At 44.6% G+C, this 20,769-nt stretch overlaps 7 protein-coding genes across 7 annotated transcripts; 3 read left to right on the top strand and 4 right to left on the bottom strand.

Moving 5' to 3' along the window:
* Positions 1 to 27: 27 nt before the first annotated feature.
* On the bottom strand, positions 28 to 4,376 carry LOC108042657 (rho GTPase-activating protein 21). Its single transcript, XM_017121053.2, has 7 exons — positions 3,886 to 4,376; positions 3,600 to 3,832; positions 2,745 to 3,545; positions 2,273 to 2,439; positions 1,193 to 2,188; positions 702 to 1,009; positions 28 to 638 (listed from the first exon to the last, which is right to left on the bottom strand). Exons 1-7 carry the CDS (start codon positions 4,020 to 4,022, stop codon positions 281 to 283), a joined length of 3,000 nt encoding a protein of 999 aa, XP_016976542.1. The 5' UTR covers positions 4,023 to 4,376; the 3' UTR covers positions 28 to 280.
* A 369-nt stretch (positions 4,377 to 4,745) lies between these two features.
* Positions 4,746 to 5,691, top strand: LOC108042618 (methylosome subunit pICln). Its single transcript, XM_017120960.1, has 2 exons — positions 4,746 to 4,932; positions 5,027 to 5,691. The coding sequence occupies exons 1-2, from the start codon at positions 4,814 to 4,816 to the stop codon at positions 5,562 to 5,564; spliced, it is 657 nt and encodes a 218-aa protein (XP_016976449.1). The 5' UTR covers positions 4,746 to 4,813; the 3' UTR covers positions 5,565 to 5,691.
* Positions 5,614 to 6,324, bottom strand: LOC108042619. Its single transcript, XM_017120961.2, has 2 exons — positions 5,820 to 6,324; positions 5,614 to 5,766 (listed from the first exon to the last, which is right to left on the bottom strand). The coding sequence occupies exons 1-2, from the start codon at positions 6,207 to 6,209 to the stop codon at positions 5,689 to 5,691; spliced, it is 468 nt and encodes a 155-aa protein (XP_016976450.1). The 5' UTR covers positions 6,210 to 6,324; the 3' UTR covers positions 5,614 to 5,688.
* A 1,647-nt stretch (positions 6,325 to 7,971) lies between these two features.
* Positions 7,972 to 20,693, top strand: LOC108042643 (E3 ubiquitin-protein ligase Smurf1). The gene is made up of 8 exons (XM_017121032.2): positions 7,972 to 8,494; positions 8,659 to 9,075; positions 9,136 to 9,174; positions 15,201 to 15,437; positions 15,500 to 17,693; positions 18,586 to 18,785; positions 18,846 to 19,009; positions 19,129 to 20,693. Exons 2-8 carry the CDS (start codon positions 9,021 to 9,023, stop codon positions 19,411 to 19,413), a joined length of 3,174 nt encoding a protein of 1,057 aa, XP_016976521.1. The 5' UTR covers positions 7,972 to 8,494; positions 8,659 to 9,020; the 3' UTR covers positions 19,414 to 20,693.
* LOC108042644 (NADH dehydrogenase [ubiquinone] flavoprotein 1, mitochondrial) lies at positions 10,456 to 12,700 on the top strand. Its single transcript, XM_017121033.2, has one exon. The coding sequence runs from the start codon at positions 10,568 to 10,570 to the stop codon at positions 12,698 to 12,700; it is 2,133 nt and encodes a 710-aa protein (XP_016976522.1). The 5' UTR covers positions 10,456 to 10,567.
* Positions 14,326 to 14,569, bottom strand: LOC108042646. Its single transcript, XM_017121035.2, has one exon. The coding sequence runs from the start codon at positions 14,533 to 14,535 to the stop codon at positions 14,365 to 14,367; it is 171 nt and encodes a 56-aa protein (XP_016976524.1). The 5' UTR covers positions 14,536 to 14,569; the 3' UTR covers positions 14,326 to 14,364.
* On the bottom strand, positions 14,644 to 15,194 carry LOC108042645. The gene has a single exon (XM_017121034.1). It carries the CDS (start codon positions 14,899 to 14,901, stop codon positions 14,680 to 14,682), a length of 222 nt encoding a protein of 73 aa, XP_016976523.1. The 5' UTR covers positions 14,902 to 15,194; the 3' UTR covers positions 14,644 to 14,679.
* Positions 20,694 to 20,769: the final 76 nt, after the last annotated feature.

Genomic DNA, 20,769 nt, shown 5'->3' with positions numbered 1-20,769 from the left:
CTTTAATCCTTCCAATAAAACACCTTGTACTTTGCGATTATATATATTTATATATGTATTTTATAAGTTTTCGGGGCATGCATTTATAATGTAAGATCTTAGGCTAAACTTTTAGAACTCGGCCAAGTTAAAACGAGAGAACTTGTCATACTGAAAATATTTTTTCACGGAAGCAATCTTTTTCTTTAACATTTTGATGAGAGATGATTTTTAAAACCGTACAACGGTTTTAACGTTATATTATGAAAATACCTAGGTGTGCGATTAGTTCGATTTAAAGCTAAAGGGCGGTTTCGCCAGGATACTCCTCGGGAGAAGTAATAAGGAGTTTTTTGGTGCGCGAGTGCTCCTCCTGGAGATTCTCTACGTTCTCCTTGTTATCGGCATCATGGTCGGAAATAAGAGCAGACTTTAGGGGCGTGCCCGCCGATCGCTTTCGCCCATTGCTGTTGCCAAAGGGCGAGGCTAAGGTAGGCTCATTTCCATCCAAACAGTAGAGCAGACTGGGACTTAGATCGGACTCGTCCAAGTCATCGATGTCCTGCGTGGTGCTTGCTCCGCCAAAATCATCAGAGCGACTGGCAAAGGACAAGTCCGCCGGACTGGCTGTGAGCACGCTGCGAGTTAACAAATATTCCCTGGGGATTAACCAATTGGAATGTAAGAACCATTTCCCCACAATTCCCCGCATCGCTACTCACTTGAAATCACTGGATAGGGCATTCGAGGGCTTGGAGTCTTCGTTGCTGGTGCTGCTGCTTGTCGTCCGCTGTCTGGAGTTTAAGAGGGCAAAGCTCTGCTGGTGCCTCAGAATCTCCGCATAGCCTCCCAGTGAAGTGGCATCTTCGCTGTGCAGCGTTGGCGGCTCCCGCTGTTTGGTGGGTGTGCCGCCGATTGAATCCTGCTCCTCTTGCTCGGCAAAGCTCAGGTTTAGCTGCTTGTCGCCATTGCCGCCCAAGGCGTTCAGCAGCATCACGGGTTTCCGAGAGCGGGGAGTCATAATAGATTCCTAAAACGGTGAATGAAAAAGTTATGATTATAAGAAGGCGTGGTTAATTTAGTTCAACAGGGAGATACCGCTAAATTCACATTAGAAATATATTTTTGTAGGGCAAAATGGACAAGTGTTGATTACGGTTTTGTGTTATCTTGTAAACAGTAAATGCAAGCGGCTAATGGGACTTTTTCGTACCTGCATCGCCTTGGGCATGCGTTGAGTGGACTTGGTTATGGGCGACATGGAACGCCGGCCCATGTGCAGAGCTGGTGTACTCGTGATGAGATCCATATTGCGGTACACGCTGCTCTGCAGAATCTGCCGATAGTCCAGACTCATTGCGGGCAGTTCGTTTGAACTGCCATTGTTCTCCGACAGCGTATCATCATCATTCTCCTCCCTATCCTCATGATGCTCCTCCTCTTCATCGCTGTCATCCACATCCTCCAAAAGCGGAGCATCCGCTGCCAACGGGCAGTGTTTGCCTTCTTCGCCACTGGGACGCCTCCTCAGGGTGGCCGAAACACTCCGCACCAGCCGTTTGGTCGTCTCCGGTGTGCTGAACGGGAATCTAAGATTACCCATGCTGACGCCCTTCATCAACTTGCGGGTTATGGACCTGCCCATGTGGCTGCTGCTTGCCGTCATGGTGCTGCGGCCCTCTACAATGGGCGTGAGTGCGCCGTCGTCCTCTTCCTCCGGGTCCACCTGGGGCAGGATACTCGAAAGATTAGGCTCCGATCTGTAGCGCGACGATTGCTGAACTGGCGTGGAAGGATTCGAGTACTCCTCGATCTCCAGCAGGCGCTGCTCATCCCAGGCCACGCTCTTCTTATCGATGAGCTGCTTGGCAACTGCTGACATGATCTTTAAAGGCGTCACACAGCAATCGGCATCGATCTCGTCCAGGTCCTGTCCGGGAGCAGCAGCCCCCGCGCCCAAAGGTGACTCCTTAGACTGCTGCCGACTCACTGGAGCAGAGATGCTACCGCTGGCCGCACAGCTGGAGCTACTGTCCGAGGATGAGGACTCGATCTTAAGGGAGGCGGATGAGATGGATTTCTGAAGCTTGTGCCGTGGGTTAGTTGCCAGGGTAACGCTGGTGATGGTCGATGAGGTGGGAGTGGGTGGCGTGGGACTCTGGAAGAGCACCCGCATCTTGGGCAGTTTAACATGCGACATGTTGGGCGTCTGGCGATGATCATGCGATAGATGAGAAGGCATGCGGTTAGTCAACAGACACATAAGTAGGCATATCCCAAAATCACGACTTACCTCTGGCCCTCCTGCCAAATGAAAAGTGGGTGGCACTCTCTTTGGGGTACGCGACATGAGGCTCTTGTGGAAAATGTGCTTCTTAATAGAATCGCCCAGAGACTTGGCACTCCGAGTGGCCTCATTGTTCTTCAGACGATTCATTACCACCAGCTGCAACGGTGTGCCTGATCAAATGAGATTACAAATAATTTAGATAAAACAAGTTGCAACGATTAACTTTTCAAAATCATTCTTTTAAAGGATAAATTAATTGATAATTGTAGTCCATTAAAAAATAACTATTGATATCAGTAAGCTTATGTTGCAATTAGTTTGTATGGTTTGAAAAGTATATCGTATAAGTTTGGGCAATGGTTTCTTAAGTTTAAATATTTTAAATACTTCGGCCAACTAACTATTTTGTAATAACTGGCAGACGAATTCAAATCATATGGTTTGAAAGCCCTCCTCTAAATATAAATAAATTTACCCTGCCCGTTTTGCTTGTTAAACTGCTTGATCAGTCGACGCTTCTTTGAAGACTCCGGCATGCTCTGGATGTGGGCATAAAGCTGTGCCAGCTCGGTGTCCGTGTTGTTCGTATTTGTGGCCGCTGCAGTGGCGGCGCGATCTACAAAAGTGTACACCGTGTTGACCGTCGAGACGTCCGAGATGGACTCGTCGAGAGTTTGTTCCGGCGACATGGTTTTCTTTCGTTTGCGCTCAAGAAAGTACGCCCGGATATCGGTGGACAGCTTTCCCGGCACCTCGAAGATGTCTAGTCCGCGGACTATCATGTAGGTCACGATGCTGGCCATCTTCTTCGCCTGGTAGTGGAGCACCTCGGGCGGTAGTTGCCTGGGACAGATCAAATGGGGCGTGAACAAAGTGGCCAAGTTCTCGGCGCTCATCTTATTACTCCTTTCGTTCTGAGCCACGGCATGGAGCATTTCGATGATGTGCTGAAGGAGTTCGCGATGTTCCTCAGGCAGGAGAAGGAGCAGCAGCTGCACTGAGTTGAGCAGGTGCTGCTGACGCTCGGCGGTAGACATGGCCTGACCATTGAGTGCCTGGCAGAGCGGGGCTATCTGTAGATGGGCTGGATAGTGAGCATCTGTGAGGAGGGGTTCGGGCAGCTCGGATAGGAAACCCTTGAAAACGGTGGCGCAGTCGTGAGCCGAGAAGCCGGCGAGCTCCAAATTCAGTGGCTTGTCGTGCTGGATGTGCATCCTAAGTTCATTTTGTCGAGAAACGGCTCCGGCTTTGCGGAAGAGCCCCTCCTGGGTGAGATCTGCAGGGGTATATTAATTAATAATTATCTTAATGGTTTAATTTTTATACCAACTTTTTTCTAGCATGAGAAACTCCTTGAGCTCTTGCAGATGCATCAGAAATCCTGGGTCAATTTGCTGCTGCAGGGTTTCCGTGGGACTGTTACCCACGGATTTGCTACCTGAGGCGGAAGCACAGGATGTGCTTGCTGCTCCATGACCCAGACGGTGCTTCTTGGACAGGCGGTTCCACTTCTTCAGCTTGCCCTTGTCCTCGTAGACGATCTCGTGGCAAGGAAGGTCAAATCTATGGATGGGGACTATTAGATATGTCCAATAAAGCAAGGATATCCTTCTTACTCATCCGTATTCAGGTCCAGTTCAAAGGAAAGGTGCATGCGCACCAAAGATTTGTACTTTTCATAATTGCAACGGCGCATGCGCGAGGCCAGATCGCGATCCTTGAAATCATTGATATTCGCATGGTCCGTGTCCATTGTGGTTTCCTTGTAATTTGATTGCGGTTCTGTTGAAGTTATCGAGTAAACACTGTATGTATCCACGAGCAACCACAACAACGACTGCCAGCGAATACAGCAACAAAACAACAACAACGTAGGGAAGGACAATGACAAGTTCGTTCCGTAAACCCGAAGGCTACTCCTTTCACTTGCGTCCGCAATGATTTTCTGTCTAGAAATGTATTGCCTTCGAAGGTTTGTTGCCCGAGCACATAATTCCGCATATATCACATTTATCGCGTACTTTAACTGAAAATTATTGAAAATTGAAACGAGACGCTACCGAACCAGTGTGACCGCGGACAGAGCGCCAAATTATGGCCTTCTTTTGGACCGAAATGCATGCGCTGATCTGGTAGCACTCTAGTTTAATTGATTTAATCTTTTTTGTCCGCTTAGGGGCATATATTTCCTTTATTTACAAGATTTAAAAGTTAAGAAATATATTTTTCACCTTTAGAACACCTGTGACAGTGATTTGACTTTCAATGGTGGAAAATTTGGCTGAGCGTTGCCAGAGTCCTGACGTCTTAAGTTTGAAATAACTTAATACAATTTTAAAGGAAATGCCTTCCTATCTATAAATTTAAAATCACCTATTTATTTATTATTATATTTTATTATTATAACTATTTTGAGTTCTTCATTTTTTTGCAGCACTGCCAAACTTTTTAAGGCAGACATAAAAACGTTTTCCAACCCTACATTGCACACTTTTTTTGCAAACTGTATTGTTTGATCGCGTTTTTATCAATTTGTGTATTAAAATGGTGCTCATAATGCGCATTTCTCCACCAGAACATGGCTTGCTTTACACGGCAAACAATATCAAGTTAAAGCTTGGCGAAAAAGTGGTGGGCGAGGGCACAATCTACATTGCCCAAAAGTGAGTGAACCAAAAGCTTATGCCGGCGTCTGCAGTTGTTGTTTTCTAACAAACCAAACAATAATCGAAAATAACTAACATTTTACCATCCTAGTACGCTATCCTGGCAGCCCAGCGATCTAGCCGAGGGAATATCCATCGAGTGGAAGCAGGTGAGCCTGCACGGGATCTCTTCCAATCCGAGGAAGTGCATCTACTTCATGCTAGACCACAAGGTGGAGTGGAATGGAGTCTACGGGGATCCGCCTCAGCCGGCGGTGAATGGCCAGAATGGCGGAGGACAAGAGGCCGAGGTGGACGAAGGCAACGGAAGCGATGAGCACGAGGAGGACGACAACTTCGAAGACGCCGTAGACGAGCAGTTTGAGGAGGTCACAGAGTGCTGGCTCCTACCGGACGACATTCATACGGTGGACACCATGTACAGCGCCATGACTACATGCCAGGCACTGCATCCGGATTCGGCGGACAGCGAATCGGAGGACAGCGATCCCATGCAAGATGCCGGCGGCCTAGAAGAGGAGGATGACGCCATGGAGGAGGATGACGCCCTAACGCTGGGACGCAATGGCGGTATGCAAAATCTCAGCCTGAACTCCGACGACGAGCGGTTCGAGGACGCCGACGAGTAAGCATCACCTATTTATATTCCGATATCCCTTTTTTACCAGCATAAGTGTATGAATTGTAAAGATACAAATGTATTTAAATAGCTTTTGGAGTACTAATAATAAACGCTGTAAGCGCGCCTAAGAATTATGCGTGTTCCTTGGTGTTCTCTTTGTTTCGTGCTATTTCTGCTTCTAGATCCTGCTCGCTAATGTGTTGTGTGAGCTGTGGATTAAATAAGAGTCATTTTGAAACCTTTATGGGATAAATAGTCTTACAGCCTGGCCCACATCCGCCATGAGGAGCGCCTGTCGGTAGGCATCGCCGTTGGAGGGTACTTTATCGTAATTCCAGTATGTAAACTCCTCGAAAACTCCCGTGAGCCGCAGCTGTCTGTCGATTGATTTGTTTATGGACTTCTCCGTTTCCTGGAGAACTAATCCTCGATATTGTTCTGGCACTTTGAGCTGCTCCCCCACCAAAGGATATCCGCGCAAGGAGTTTGTCAATATTCCATTACCACATTCGGTTGCTTCCCTTGTGTAGTTGTTAAAGTATTGCTCCACATTTGCCTCGCCATCGCCGTCTATTTTGGCTGGCAGATAATGGAGATCCATTGTCTTGCTTTTGGCTAGATTCTTGCCATTAAAATCCAGAACAATCGACATTGCTTTATTAATTATTGAAAAATATAAAAGTAAACAGAAACGCCGCCAAAATGTGTGGTAAAGTGTTGAACAACGTTGCAGACCCTTTTTGTGGTGCGAGGCACAGCTGATTGCCTATCGATCATACACAATGCCAACAAACATCGATTGGCGTTGAATTTGTTATAAATTTTTTAATCAATTGGCATTCACAGCTAAAATATCGTAATTATGACCGATTTTTGACTAATAATCATGATGTAACCTCTTATAAATTCTGAGAAATTTTAAAATGTCATACCTCGTTGAATTCGATTTAAAAATTTCCAATCGAGTGGCATTCAAAGCTAAAAATCATGAACTATCCCTCTGCGAAAAATGCCAAAATCGGTTTTTGTGATCACAACCTTGTAATATAATGGTCAAATGTTGGATGTCATCTGTCGTTCAAATCGTTATAAAATTTCCAATCGAGTGCCATTCACAGCAAAAATTGTATTTGTGTGGTAAAATGCCTAAATCCGGAGATCCGGAAAAATTAACTTTTTATTTCGGTTTTTTGAACAAAACCCTGGAAAATAATAATCAAATGTTGGAATGTTGTTAAAAAATGTTCAATCGAGTGGCATCCCCAGCTAAAAAATTTAATTTGAGTCGATTTTTTCCCAAAAAAAAATAATAAGCTTACCCCTAGTGAAAACTGCAAAAATCCTGGGATCCGGAAAAAACACACTTTTATTTCGGTTTTTTTTTTATCAAAACCCTGGGAAATAATGGTCGTTGGTTGGAATGTCATACCCCGTAGAATTCGTTATAAAATTTGCAATCGAGTAGCATTCACAGCTATAAAATTTAATTTGAGTCCATTTTTCGCAAAAATTAATGAGCTAACCCCTTATGAAAAATGCCAAAATCCGGAGATCCGAAAACATTAACCTTCATTTCTGTTTTTTGATCCAAACCCTGGGAAATGTTGTCAGATTTTGGAATGTCATAACTCGTTGAATTCGTTATTAAATTTCCAATTGAGTGGCATTCACAGCTAAAAAATTTAATTTGCAAAAATAATTAATAATTATCAAAAATGCAAAAGCCGGAGATCCGGAAAAAACCCACTTTTTTTCAGTTTTTTGATCAAAACCCTGGGAAATAATTGTCAGATGTTGGAATGCCATACCTCGTTGAATTCGTTATAAAATTTCCAATCGGATGGCATTCACAAATTTCAAATCAGTCGATTTTTGGCAAATATTAGTGATGTAACCCCTTATCAAAAATGCCAAAATCCGGAGATCCGGAAAAACCCACTTTTATTTCACTTTTTTGATCAAAACCCTGGGAAATAATTGTCAAAAGTTGGAATGTCCTACCTCGTTGAGTTCGTTATAAAATATTTAATCGAGTGGCATTTCCAGCTAAAAAATTTAATTTGAATCGACTTTTTGCAAAAATTAATGAGCCCTTATGAAAAAAGCCAAAATCCGGAAAAAAACACACTTTTATATTAGATTTTTTTATCAAAACCCAAGAGAATATTGTTCAAATGGTGGAATGTTATACATCGTAAAATTCGTTATACAATTTCCAATGGCCTTCACTGCTAAATAAATTTCATATTGTCGATTTTTCATGATGAAATGCCGAAATCTGGATCCGGAAAAAATAACTTTTATTTCCTTTTTTTTACAAATAGGTTATAGCTTTTTTAGATCACGTAATAATCGATTGTTCCAGGCAAAATGTAATCGATAGTACTAAATTAACATCGATTTTGTTCCACCTCTGTACGTTCGTCCACCACTAATAAAAATGGCGTTCGAAGTTGTAGTTAAATTTTTAAGAGAATCCGTCGTAAATAGCGCGACAGAATAATTCGCGCATTATTAACCGATCCGTTCGTGGGCGTGCGTTGTCGATAGAGTTTTTGTCCAATTTCTAGTGAACTTGAGCAAACGAACTGTGCCTCTGTTGGTTATTATTGCAAATTCTAGTACCACACACACTGGCACACACGTTGTTGTAGCAAAAGAAATACGAGTGCGGGTAAATAGTGAGGCACCCATACTGGAGCAGCGACTAAATTAAAGTTAATTAAACGCCTAGTGGTATTTCATTTAATGCAATTTGTGAAATAATAGAGAGCGAGGGAGAGAGACAAATCGACACTCCCCTCCCGCTCTCACCTACAGCATGCGTGAGTGCCCCTGTGTGCGTGAGAGAGTGAGTGAGACATGTGCGTGTGAGGTGCAGCAGCAGCAAAAACAACAAAAGTAGCAGCAACAACAACTTCAGCAAAACAATTTCGGGTGAGTTTTTCGTGACTATTTTGCCTACCTGCAAGATTTCTTACCTATGTATATATGTACCTTCGGTTTTGGGCTGGGTTTTTGCACTTGGGTGGAAAATACACACATTATCTCTGCCAAACTTACTAATAATACCCATTTCTACTTCTTATCTTGAATTGTAGCTTGTAAAAAACTGAAAATCGGTGTTATTATTTGTACATATATCTATGTGCGTGTGAAATGACACACAGTAACAATCGCAAAAACTACAACAATTGCAACCGTCAAGGCTACCGCAACAGCAGCAACAACAACTGCAGTTACCTTCGGCAATGAAAATACCTCACACCGCCCTCACCTGCTCCTCCTCCTTCGTTTCCTCACCTTCCTCTTCTTCTCCTCCTTCTCCTTCTCATTTTTCGCGCTCCGTTCGCCACTTCAACAACAACAACAAACATGCCCGCGACGTATAAATAATCAATATAAAAAATAAACCCATTTATTTTTATACAAACCAAACAATATCAATTAAAAGTTGGAAATTATGAATAAATTGGATTACCCACGTCGCAATGGTACACATAAAGTTCGAATAACGAGTAAGTATGCCGGTATATCCATTCTAAATAAATCCATCTAACTCATGACATTTCTTACAGTACTGTGTGCTAGAAATTTGGCTCGCAAGGATTTATTTCGTAAGTATTTTTATAACAGATTTAAGAAACATGAACTGAATTAACATTTCTAAAAAGGGGGTATTTTATTGTTTGTCAAATGCTTAACTATGAACAAAATGTCAAATATTTAAAAGAAGTCAACCATATTCTGTAGTAAAAATAATGAAAATGTATTTAACTTATCGAGACTACGATAAAATGTAAGATTAATATAGCTTTCAATTCCCTTTCGTCTACTTTTGTGCAAAGAAAACAATTTGAATTTTAAACGTAAAGATATAAGATTTAAATGTGTAATATTGTTCACTATAATTTAAGGGCTTTTTCGCTTCCCTTAAATTCCCTGAATACGTTTGATATATTTTAAATTTGTTTAGCTGATTGGAGCTAATTACTTGACTCACTTTTAGTTAGTTAAAGAGAATTTCGAGCAGTTTTCCTGCTTCAAATTCAGCAAAGTTTTGTTTAATACCATCAATTTCGCACCTGTGTAGCCCTCAAATCAAAACCCACTTTTCGGTAAATTAAACTTTTGTTTTATTTGCGGCGCTTGTGGTGCTGCTGCTTCCTCGTCTTCGCATTTATCTATGCATATGAGTATCGCTAAATTTAGCACTTCCTTTTGTCTACTTTCATTTTTATACAAATTGCGGAAAAGGGGCGGGCCCATAAAGTCAAGTGGGTGAGTGTGAGTGGTGCCATATCTGAGCGCTTATTCCATATTTTGTTTAGATACAACAAAAATGATTATTACTAATTTGCTTTCATTGCGGCTCACTCGCCCGCCCACAAACACAATCGCACACGGCATAATTTTTCTTTCCCTGTATTTGTTATTTATTACTCGCATTATTCCACTTCTTGTCCATTTTTTACACTTGGCTGCACTTAAATCACGCGCCACGCATTGCCCAATGTGCTGTCCTAAAAAATACTAGCTGTGCGATATGTGATGTACTACATTAGCGAGATTCCAATAGGGCGATCTTTGGGGCTCCAAAAATGGGTCTGGGGCCGCTGGTGTCACTTCCATATCCACTGGCATATTAATGCTAATGTCTAATGTATCATTCCATAGTTCGTTGTAGAATATGGTATGGTTATTTCGATTTTCCTTTCTATAAAACACAAGTAGGTTTATTGATTATTTTTGATTAGATTCGAGGTATACACCGTGCACAGTCATCAGTGGGAAAATCCGAGCTGGGATATGTAGTTTTTTTGCGATGTTATAAATAGATAATTTAGGCCATAAATTATTGAATTATGAGTAATAAAAGGCTGCATAATAGGTTTTTCTTATATCTGCAAAAAAATCGGTGACATAGTAAGCTGGGAGGCTTCCTTTCATAAATAACGACAGAGTACACACTCAAAAGAGAATTCAGAGCTGCAGAGTACAGACAACAAAATGATATCTTTATTAGATCGTCGAGTTTTTGGTGTTTACAAGATGTCTTCGGTGCTAGTTAGGAGTGCCAGAGGGTTTTCGGAAACCAACAAACTTCAAGTTGCCATACAGTCTGATAAAACTGGAAATAGGAAGTTGATTAACATTTTCAGCAGCGATAAAATAAAAGATTTAAATATTAAAATACCATATAACACTGAAAGCACTATTCCACCGATAAAATGTGCTGCCCAAGCATCTCATATTGTGAGCCAAGGAAAACATATTAATGATGATGACGATTTACTGACTGCAGAGCAGCGAAGCATTAAGAGAGAAAACTTAAAAACTACACAAGTGGATTGCCCAAAATTTCCCACTGAGAAACCACCACCAACAACAAAATTTCCAATTAACGAAAATGCCGAAAAAGCACTGGAACCAGCCGACAAAATAAGACTTAAAGCCGAGTTATTAAAAAGGATAAAAGATATCGCTAGACGAAAGAAATCTCAACTCGAGGACAAAGTGGAAGGGCTAAGGGATGAATTTACGGATAAATTGGTTGGGATAAAAGAAGCATCAGCTGAATGTGTTGAAAATGTTGCTGAGAAACAAGTGAAGGAGAAAGAAAAGCCTTCTTTAATCCTCCAAGCCAAGGAGCCTTCACCGCCACCCAAAGGTGACTCTGGCCCACCGAAAAGTGGATCTCCTCCACCGAAGGGTGGTTCCCCTCCAGCGAAAGGAGGCCCTCCTCCACCGAAGGGTCCGCCGCCTGGAACCCCTCCACCACAGACGAAAACCACTTTTGGGCCACTTGCTGATGAAGATCGAATCTTTACCAACCTATATGGTCGTCACGATTGGCGTTTGAAGGCAGCAATGAAGCGAGGTGATTGGTACAAGACCAAGGAAATCATAGAAAAGGGCGACATGTGGATAGTGAACGAGATAAAGACCTCTGGGCTGCGAGGACGCGGTGGCGCCGGATTCCCGAGTGGACTTAAGTGGTCCTTCATGCACAAGCCGCCTGATGGCAGGCCCAAATTTCTGCTGGTTAACGCAGATGAAGGTGAGCCCGGTACTTGCAAAGATCGCGAGATAATGCGCCACGATCCGCACAAGTTGATCGAGGGATGTGTGATTGCTGGACGGGGAATGGGTGCCAACACCGGATTCATTTACATCCGCGGCGAGTTCTACAACGAGGCCTGCAATCTTCAGTATGCCATAATAGAAGCCTATAAGGCTGGTTACCTGGGGAAGAATGCCTGTGGCTCGGGCTTCGACTTCGATCTCTATGTGCAACGAGGTGCTGGTGCCTATGTTTGTGGAGAGGAGACTTCCCTGATTGAATCTCTTGAGGGCAAGGCGGGCAAGCCGAGGAATAAGCCTCCATTTCCGGCGGATATCGGTGTCTTTGGCTGTCCATCGACAGTGACCAATGTGGAAACTGTGGCTGTGGCTCCAACGATTTGCCGACGCGGTGGTAAGTGGTTCGCAAGCTTTGGACGTACTCGCAACTCCGGCACAAAGTTGTTTAACATCTCGGGACACGTTTGCAATCCCTGCACCTTCGAAGAGGAGATGTCCATGTCCACCAAGGAGCTGATAGAACGCCATGCTGGTGGAGTGATCGGTGGCTGGGACAATCTGCTGGCCATCATTCCGGGTGGCTCCTCAACCCCCTGTATTACCAAAGAAGATGCCGAGACCTCAATCCACGACTATGATGGCCTGATGAAAGTGCGTTCGTCCTTGGGAACCGGGGCCATGATTGTGATGAACAAGGATACGGATATTATCAAGGCCATTGCCCGCCTGGCGTCCTTCTACAAGCACGAGAGCTGCGGCCAGTGCACTCCCTGCCGCGAGGGCCTCCACTGGGTGAACATGATCATGCAGAGATTCGTCACTGGAAACGCCCAGATCGGTGAGATCGATATGCTGTGGGAGCTGACCAAGCAGATCGAGGGCCACACCATTTGTGCCCTGGGCGATGGTGCCGCCTGGCCGCCGCAAGGACTCATCCGTCACTTCCGTCCGCTCATCGAGGAGCGGATCAGGAAGCGGGAGGCCGATGAGCAAGCTGCAGCAGATGCCGTCGCCGCCGAGCGCTTCCCCTGTCAAACTGTGGCTCCTTGTCCAGAATAAAGCGTGCCGCCAGCAGTGACTACTCTTTTGTGCCCAATTCCTATGGCAGTGTGGCATGTGGCAGACGTCAAGCTCCGCTGACTGCCGGCTTCCGTCCAAGTGAAAGTGCAGCCAGTCGTTAACTTCCTCGCCTTGGCGACCGGGCCACGAAATTGTGCCACGTAGCGTTAAGCCATAGAGGGTTGAACATGTGGCCATGTTGCTGTGTCGCCCCAAAACCAGGCGTCTTGTCTGTCGTTCGCGAATCCGCGTGCTTCTTCATTCTTGATTCTCACTTTTCAGGCAGCTCAGCCGTGAAAAGAGTGAGGAATTGTGGCTTGTGGGCTACGCATTGAGAAAGAGTTATTCTAAAATTAACAAGAATCGGATGGCGTTCTATAGTAGCTTATCATCTTAGGGCGGCATCCAAAAAAACTTGATAATCAACACATTTCAAACATCCGCACTAGTTTTTTTTTTAGTTCACAAATCATTTTTACGAAATCACAAGTTCTTTACGATTACAGTCGACTCCAATACACCGATATTTTCATATTTTGTTTATAGAAATATTTATTTTTAAACCCAACACAAATCAAAATAATTTGTCATATATGTGTCTGCTGTGATATTAGTAATGATTTAAGATCGAATCCCTTCGGTGTACATTTAGTTATTTTCGTAGATTTGTACCATTTGTGCAATATAATGTGTTGAAACCGAATTCGTCTAAACAAATAACATCTAAAGGTTCTTTAAAGCTGCAATTTAGTTCTTTCTTTCAACTCGTACACACCTTTCTTCCATTTAGAGTGTTGTTCAGTTGTTCCGCTGTCTAGCTACCTTTCTCTTTTTCCCTGCTGTTCTTTGTGGGTTCTCTCTTGCATAAAATCAATCAACAGCTGCCTGGCGACGACAGCGAAGACGTCGCAATGTGGCCTACTCGAATTACCTGGCCACGTCAAACGGGTTGGTCGTATCCTCACCAGCTGATGAATAGCAACGTTCCTGCTCTTGGTTCGCTTGTGGCCCTAGCCATGACAACAGCAAAAGCCTTGAGATAACGATTCACGAATGGATATGAGCACAAATATGGAAGTGCGAAAAAACCTAGTTGCGATAAATAGCGGGTCGTGAGTCAGGGGCTGTCAGACCGGGTCTAGTCGAGTCTGGTACGCATAAATCATCGGCCCGGCTCGATATAGTTCTTAATTGCTTAATTCAGCCCGAATGCCGGGCGCTTAATTTGTCAAGATTCGAGGCATTATCGGTGGCCGGCTAAGACGATAAGCACAAGCGATGCGGCAGCGGGGGTTCCTATTTCTGTTCTGATAGCGGAGATTGGCAGATAGATTCCGTTCCTCCGCTGCTGTATGTGTGTTTCCATATCTCTATCTCTGACTAATGACACTTGACCGCATTCACGTTTGCTGCTGGCCGGGATGTAAACATTTTTATTGAAGCATTGTTCAGATTTAATTGACATTTCTTGCCCTTACACTAAAAACAAAAAGTGGAGTGGGCCTGTAAATGATTGTCAGTCGCGTTCTTAATATAGAAAAACTATTTCTACGTAATATGTGGGTCATCGGAAAAGTGGAAACCGTTTCAATAAAACGAAGAATTGTTTATAAAACACGTCGTTCTTGAAATTTAAATATTTTATTTATATTTAACTAGTGGCCCTATCCATAAGGATTAAAGGGCGGTGTGGTGGGAATCTGCGGCATTGATCCAGGCCTCGGGTTCCAGCCTCTGTGGCGTCTCTCGTCGAAGGGGAAGGGATCTCCTGCAGCCAGGGTTACGAAGAGGAACAGGGCCAGCAGCCCCAGTAGGTGAATCCACGTAGAAGACATTGTGCCGTTTTGCTAGTGATGATCTCTCAGGGAGTGGCTGTGCTTATATAGGCCTCATTTAAACGGGTGCTTCACAGACCCAAAGCGATAAGCTACATTCGAATAGGGAACTCACACTCGGGGGGAACTTATTTTCTGATATGTTTAGTCTGCCTCTGCGCTGTTGACCTCCTCCAGCGAAGAAAATATTATTGTCGGTGTTGGAGTTGGCGCTTCGGTGTATTTCTGAGGCACCTGCAAGCAGCCGGGCTTAATCTGCAAGCGTTGGGCGAAGCCAGGATGCCGATGGCTATATCCCACAGAACCCAAATAAAATTGAGGCAGTAACAGCAGCAGCAAAACCACAATAGACTTTATACGTTCCATGTTAGATTATAACTTTAAAATACATGTATATTGTAGTAAGTTTAAATAGGTCTAGAGCTTCCGTGTGAATTAATGGTTTTCAGATCATTTAACACTGCATGTAATTTACCAATTTTCTAATTCTCAAATTGTAATGATCGGTGACAATAACGACTGCATGTTTATGCAGAACAATAGTTTATTTGAATCCCAGGGGAATAGCTTTGTTCCTCATTAAAATTGAGCAGGAAAGATTTTATCGAACTCAAAGCCCCATTTTATTTAATTTCTAATTGCTAAATGTATTGCTAATTTTGCAGGTCTGCCCGATCCCTTTGCGAAGGTTCAGGTGGATGGAACTGGCCAGGTGTACTCGACGGAGATAAGCAAATCCTCCCTGGATCCAAAATGGAATGCACACTACGATTTGTTTCTGGGCATTGGCGATGCCATCACGATAACCGTGTGGAATCAGCGCAAGATACACAAGGGCAGTGGATTCCTGGGCTGTGTGAGGATACCCGCATTCAACATACAGAGCCTCAAAGGGGCCGGATGTAAGTGAATCTTTAATTAAACGACTTTGCAAGCGATTTTCAATAACCTTTCCGCTCTACAGTTCAACGCTTGGACCTGGGCAAACTGTCGCCGGATGACGATGAGCTCGTGCGCGGTCAGATTATCATATCGTTGCAATCGAAGGATGGACCAAGTAGTGGCAATCCCCTGGCCATTGTAGGCCCCAGTGGCGATGTGCGTGGTCCCTCGGAGGACGACTCTTCGGAGGATAGCTTGCCCGAGGGCTGGGAGGAACGTCGCACGGACAACGGACGCATTTACTATGTGAACCATGCGACCAAATCGACGCAGTGGGACAGGCCCAGGCATCCGGGAGGAAGCCAGACCACTTCACCGCAGCAACGCCACAACACCCACAACGGCAACAGCGGTGATCGACAGGCGCCGGCTGGACCAACGCGCTCCACGACCTGCACGAATCTGATGAATGGCGGCCATCGCAGTCGGGACCCGGCGGTGACCGCTTCAGACGAACGACGACACTCCACGGAGATTCTCTCCAGCGTCGGCAAAGAGAACACCAGCCCCACAACGCCTGTTTCGGCCACCACAACGCCTGGCAAGAAGACCGCCTCCTCAAACTCATCCTCGTCGGGAGGTCGAACTTTGGAGCAGCGTCCCATTAACGAACCGGCCACGCCCACCAGTAGCACAACATCGGCATCGGTTCGCCTGCACAGCAACGATAATCATGTGAAAACGCCAAAGCACCAAACGAATGGCCATGCTCCACCAGAGGCCACACCCACCTCGCCCACGGGTCAGCAGAACTATGTGAATGGGAATGCTCAGAATGGGAGTGGCAATGGAAGCGGAAGTGGCCAGGCGGCGCAGCCCCAAAGCGCAACTAACGGATGGACGCAGGAGGATGCCACAACTACGAATGCAGGTTCAACGACAACCACTCCACCCAGGCACAGCCAGAGTCCGCCAACCCCGAATACATCGCCACCAGCTTCTGTTACCGTCTCTGCCAATGGAAACGTGCACAGTCCGAATGCGAACAGCACCCCAGGTGGCGGCGGAGGCGGAAGCCGATCCTATACAGCGGCCACTCCCGGTCAGCGTTCCCAGCGTCGCAGTTCGCGGCAACAGGGTGAGGAGTCCTCTACGAGACGACGCTCATCGCGAGGAACTCGAAATGGCACCTCGGGCGGCGGAGGAGGAGGGTCTGGCCAGCGGTATGCGTCGGCCATTGCCGCTGCCAATCAGGCAGCTCGTCCGTTTCTGGATCTGCCGCCGGGCTATGAAATGCGGACCACGCAACAAGGACAGGTGTACTTCTATCACATACCCACGGGCGTGTCCACGTGGCACGATCCTCGGATACCCCGTGATTTCGACACCCAGCATCTGACGCTGGATGCGATCGGTCCTCTGCCAAGCGGCTGGGAACAGCGAAAGACGGCCTCGGGAAGGGTTTACTTTGTGGACCACAACAATCGAACCACACAATTCACGGATCCCCGACTAAGTGGCAGTATTTTGCAGATGATTCGACGGGGCGCAGTACCACCAGCCGCTGCAAATGCAGGCACCCCTGCTCCGCCAGCCGCCACTCCTGCCCCAGCCACTCCCTCAGCCACAGCAGCGGTGGCAGCCCAGACAACACCAGCGAACAACGCATCTACAACAACGACGACCACAACCACAACAAACCCGCCCCATCGCATTGTTCCGGATCTGCCGCAGGGATTGCTCGAGGGTGCCGACCTCCTGCCCAAGTACCGCCGCGACTTGGTGGGTAAGCTGCGAGCTCTGCGGACCGAGCTGCAAACGATGCAACCGCAATCCGGCCACTGCCGTTTGGAGGTGTCGCGCAACGAGATTTTCGAGGAGAGCTATAGACTGATTATGAAAATGCGGGCCAAGGACATGCGCAAGCGCCTGATGGTGAAATTCAAGGGCGAGGAGGGTCTGGACTACGGCGGTGTGGCGCGCGAGTGGCTGCACCTGCTCTCCCGGGAGATGCTGAACCCACAGTACGGCCTATTCCAATACAGTCGGGACGACCACTACACGCTGCAGATCAATCCGGACTCTGGAGTGAATCCCGATCACCTGTCCTATTTTCATTTCGTGGGTCGCACACTGGGCATTGCCGTGTTCCACGGGCACTGTCTGGATGGTGGGTTCACCACGCCCTTCTACAAGCAGTTGCTGAACAAACCGATTACGCTTGGTGATATTGAGGGCGTGGACCCGGAGCTGCATCGCAGCCTTACCTGGATGCTGTAAGTTTTGAATCTATATTATTATACCCTTGCAGAGGGTATTATAATTTTGGTCAAAAGTGTGCAACGCAGTGAAGGAGACTTCTCCGACCCTATAAAGTATATATATTCTTGATCAGGATCACCTCCTGAGTTGATATAGCCATGTCCGTCTGTCTGTCCGTCTGTCTGTTTCTACGCGAACTAGTCTCTCAGTTTTAAAGATATCGAATTCAAACTTTGCACACACCCTTCTTTCCTTTGCACGCAGTATATAAGTCGGAACGGCCGGGATCGGCCGACTATATCCTATAGCTGCCATATAACTGATTGATCGGAAATGCCATAACTCTGCTGTTTGTTAAGTTAGAAAGTTGGGACCTTCTATGGGTTTCATATTTGGCCAATCAATCCGACGTACCAAATTTCATAAGGATCGGCCGACTATATCCTATAGCTGCTATATAACTGATTGATCGGAAATGCCATAACTTTGGTGTTTGTGAAGTTAAATTACCAAATTTCATAGGGATCGGCCGACTATATCTTATAGCTGCCATATAACTGATTGATCGGAAATGCCATAACTTTGGTGTTTGTTAAGTTAGGAAGTTGGGACCTTCTATAAGTTTTATATTTGGCCAATCAATCCGACGTACCAAATTTCATAAGGATCGGCCGAATATATCCTATAGCTGCTATATAACTGAACGATTGGAAATGCCATAACTTTGGTGTTTTTAAAGTTAGGAAGCTGGGATTTTTTATGAGTATTAAGAATGCATCATATGAATAATTTTGGAGAATATAATTTGCAGAATATTCTGCAAGGGTATTTCAACTTCGGCTCCGCCCGAAGTTAGCTTTCCTTTCTTGTTTTTTGAACAGTTTGTTAATAATTATTGTATTTTAGGGAAAGCAACATTAGCGGCATCATCGAATCCACTTTCAGTGTGGAGAACAATAGCTTTGGCGCTCTGGTGGTGCACGAACTGAAGCCTGGAGGTGCCTCCATTCCTGTGACGGAGGAGAACAAACGGGAGTATGTCAAGCTCTATGTGAACTATCGTTTCATGCGCGGCATTGAACAGCAGTTTCTGGCTCTGCAAAAAGGTTTGTAGTTTGATTTAGCTTTATGTCAAGGAAATGCAATAATTTGGAATTATTTTTCAGGATTTTGTGAGCTTATACCGAGCCATCTCCTAAGACCGTTCGATGAACGCGAAGTGGAATTGGTCATTGGCGGCATCTCCAGCATTGATGTCAACGACTGGCGAAATAATACGAGACTGAAGCATTGTACGAACGAAACGACACAGGTGTTGTGGTTCTGGCAGGTGTGTAGTGCTATCCTTACTCTCAATTTGGGTTGATTTGATGTACCAATTGGGACCAGAATCGACCAAATTGTTGAAAGTAAATTTAAATGATTAATTCTGACAAACTTTGTTACCAGGTGGTCGAGTCTTATAGCTCTGAGATGCGAGCTCGCCTGCTGCAGTTTGTGACGGGATCGTCGCGAGTGCCGCTGCAGGGATTCCGAGCGTTGCAAGGATCCACAGGAGCGGTGGGACCACGACTCTTTACCATTCACCTGACTGCCGACGTGCCCACACAGAACCTGCCCAAGGCGCATACCTGCTTTAACCGGATCGATTTGCCGCCCTACGAGACGTACCAGCTGCTCTGCGACAAACTGACGCAGGCCGTTGAAGAGACCTGCGGCTTTGCCGTGGAGTAGGCACCAGCAGATGGAGTGACTCTGTGACCCTTCCCCAAACCACGCATATGCATATACATAGACACCTTCAAATATGAAACACACATTATAAAGAAGCATATATCAAGGCGATTTGAAATCAAAATTGTACTGACCCCGGTCAAGATGATAAGTTTTTATTTTTATTTGTTTGTTGATGAATTGCTACCGCAGCGCTGTTTAATCTGGTGTGCTGCACATTTTGCAGTTAAAAATTTAATTATTTAGCGAGTATGTACTGACTCATCGTATACATAGTTACCAAGTGCATATATATATGAATATATTCACTTTCACACCCCCAAACAGACATATACATATATATATATCTATCCTGGCCTTTGTTTGTTTACGTCGTGGCGCGTGTTATAAATTGTAGTTTAAAATATTACGAAACCAATTATACATACAATTATACAAGATTATACATATATCATAGTTGATAATTAGGCATAACAAAATTTTTAATTGTAGGCATTGGACCGGCAATTTTTCGTGCTTTGTTTAGTTTAGTACACTTTTTATGTTTATTAATTACATTTTGTACATTTATAAAAACCAATCGAACTCACTGCTAAGTTTTTAATTATTGTTTAAATCGTCCTTAATCACACGCCAACATCAACACGCTCATCGACTCACATTAGTTTGCATATTTTATAAGTATGTGAGCAAAATTATTGCCTACCCCAAAAAGATTTGAAAAATAAGAGAGCAAAACAAAACACTTGAAAAATTACTCAATTATTAAATTAGTTATTTTTTAATTCTTAAATAAACGCAAATTATTTAAATTACTTTTTGTGTTGATTTTGTTTTTATTCCTTGCCGCATCGCCAAAACCAAACTCTAAGGATCAAACTTTCATATACACGTACATCTTTAAAACATATTTACATCAGTTTGTAATGAAAACGAATTGGAAAAACTTTTAGGTGATATTAGTGAAAATTTTATCTGACTTTAATTAAAACGAACAATTGGTAGATATTTAAGAGCCCCAAACGACCCCATTCCCAAAACCCACCTTAACGCCCCGAAATGTAGTGCATATGTGAGATCTATTAATTTTTTATTAAGAACGAGGATTCAACCCTTGGGTCTAAGCAGATAGAAGTAATCCCCCAAAATACAACACAAATCGATCGTTAACTTTTTAGCTTTAGCGAGAATGACTAAGAATTCTAAGGCAGAAATCCTGCGCACATTGACAAGGACTTTGCTCCATTTACCAAAATGAATGAATAAATACATGAGCCTTACAACTAAGTTGTTTAATTAATCTGGTCAATTAAGGTTCGCTAAACTACCATAAGGCATTTAAATTATTCATAGGCA

This window comes from Drosophila rhopaloa, unplaced genomic scaffold (genome assembly GCF_018152115.1).
Source record: "Drosophila rhopaloa isolate 14029-0021.01 unplaced genomic scaffold, ASM1815211v1 contig_115, whole genome shotgun sequence".
In the NCBI taxonomy this organism is placed as follows: Eukaryota; Metazoa; Arthropoda; class Insecta; order Diptera; family Drosophilidae; genus Drosophila; species Drosophila rhopaloa.
The sequence above is the reverse complement of the archived record's forward strand: the minus strand, read 5'-3'. Positions and strand labels throughout refer to the sequence as shown.

Excerpts from the sequence above, each read along its gene's own strand:
- LOC108042657 (XM_017121053.2), bottom strand. The coding sequence starts at position 4,022 with ATGGACACGGACCATGCGAATATCAATGATTTCAAGGATCGCGATCTG. Across the intron at positions 3,833-3,885 it reads CTGGACCTGAATACGGATGA|ATTTGACCTTCCTTGCCACG; the intron begins GTAAGAAGGATA and ends CCCCATCCATAG. Across the intron at positions 3,546-3,599 it reads GTTTCTCATGCTAGAAAAAA|ATCTCACCCAGGAGGGGCTC; the intron begins GTTGGTATAAAA and ends ATACCCCTGCAG.
- LOC108042618 (XM_017120960.1), top strand. The coding sequence starts at position 4,814 with ATGGTGCTCATAATGCGCATTTCTCCACCAGAACATGGCTTGCTTTAC. Across the intron at positions 4,933-5,026 it reads ACAATCTACATTGCCCAAAA|TACGCTATCCTGGCAGCCCA; the intron begins GTGAGTGAACCA and ends TTACCATCCTAG.
- LOC108042619 (XM_017120961.2), bottom strand. The coding sequence starts at position 6,209 with ATGTCGATTGTTCTGGATTTTAATGGCAAGAATCTAGCCAAAAGCAAG. Across the intron at positions 5,767-5,819 it reads TGGCGGATGTGGGCCAGGCT|CTCACACAACACATTAGCGA; the intron begins GTAAGACTATTT and ends TTTAATCCACAG.
- LOC108042643 (XM_017121032.2), top strand. The coding sequence starts at position 9,021 with ATGAATAAATTGGATTACCCACGTCGCAATGGTACACATAAAGTTCGA. Across the intron at positions 9,076-9,135 it reads ACATAAAGTTCGAATAACGA|TACTGTGTGCTAGAAATTTG; the intron begins GTAAGTATGCCG and ends CATTTCTTACAG. Across the intron at positions 9,175-15,200 it reads GGCTCGCAAGGATTTATTTC|GTCTGCCCGATCCCTTTGCG; the intron begins GTAAGTATTTTT and ends CTAATTTTGCAG.
- LOC108042644 (XM_017121033.2), top strand. The coding sequence starts at position 10,568 with ATGATATCTTTATTAGATCGTCGAGTTTTTGGTGTTTACAAGATGTCT.
- LOC108042646 (XM_017121035.2), bottom strand. The coding sequence starts at position 14,535 with ATGTCTTCTACGTGGATTCACCTACTGGGGCTGCTGGCCCTGTTCCTC.
- LOC108042645 (XM_017121034.1), bottom strand. The coding sequence starts at position 14,901 with ATGGAACGTATAAAGTCTATTGTGGTTTTGCTGCTGCTGTTACTGCCT.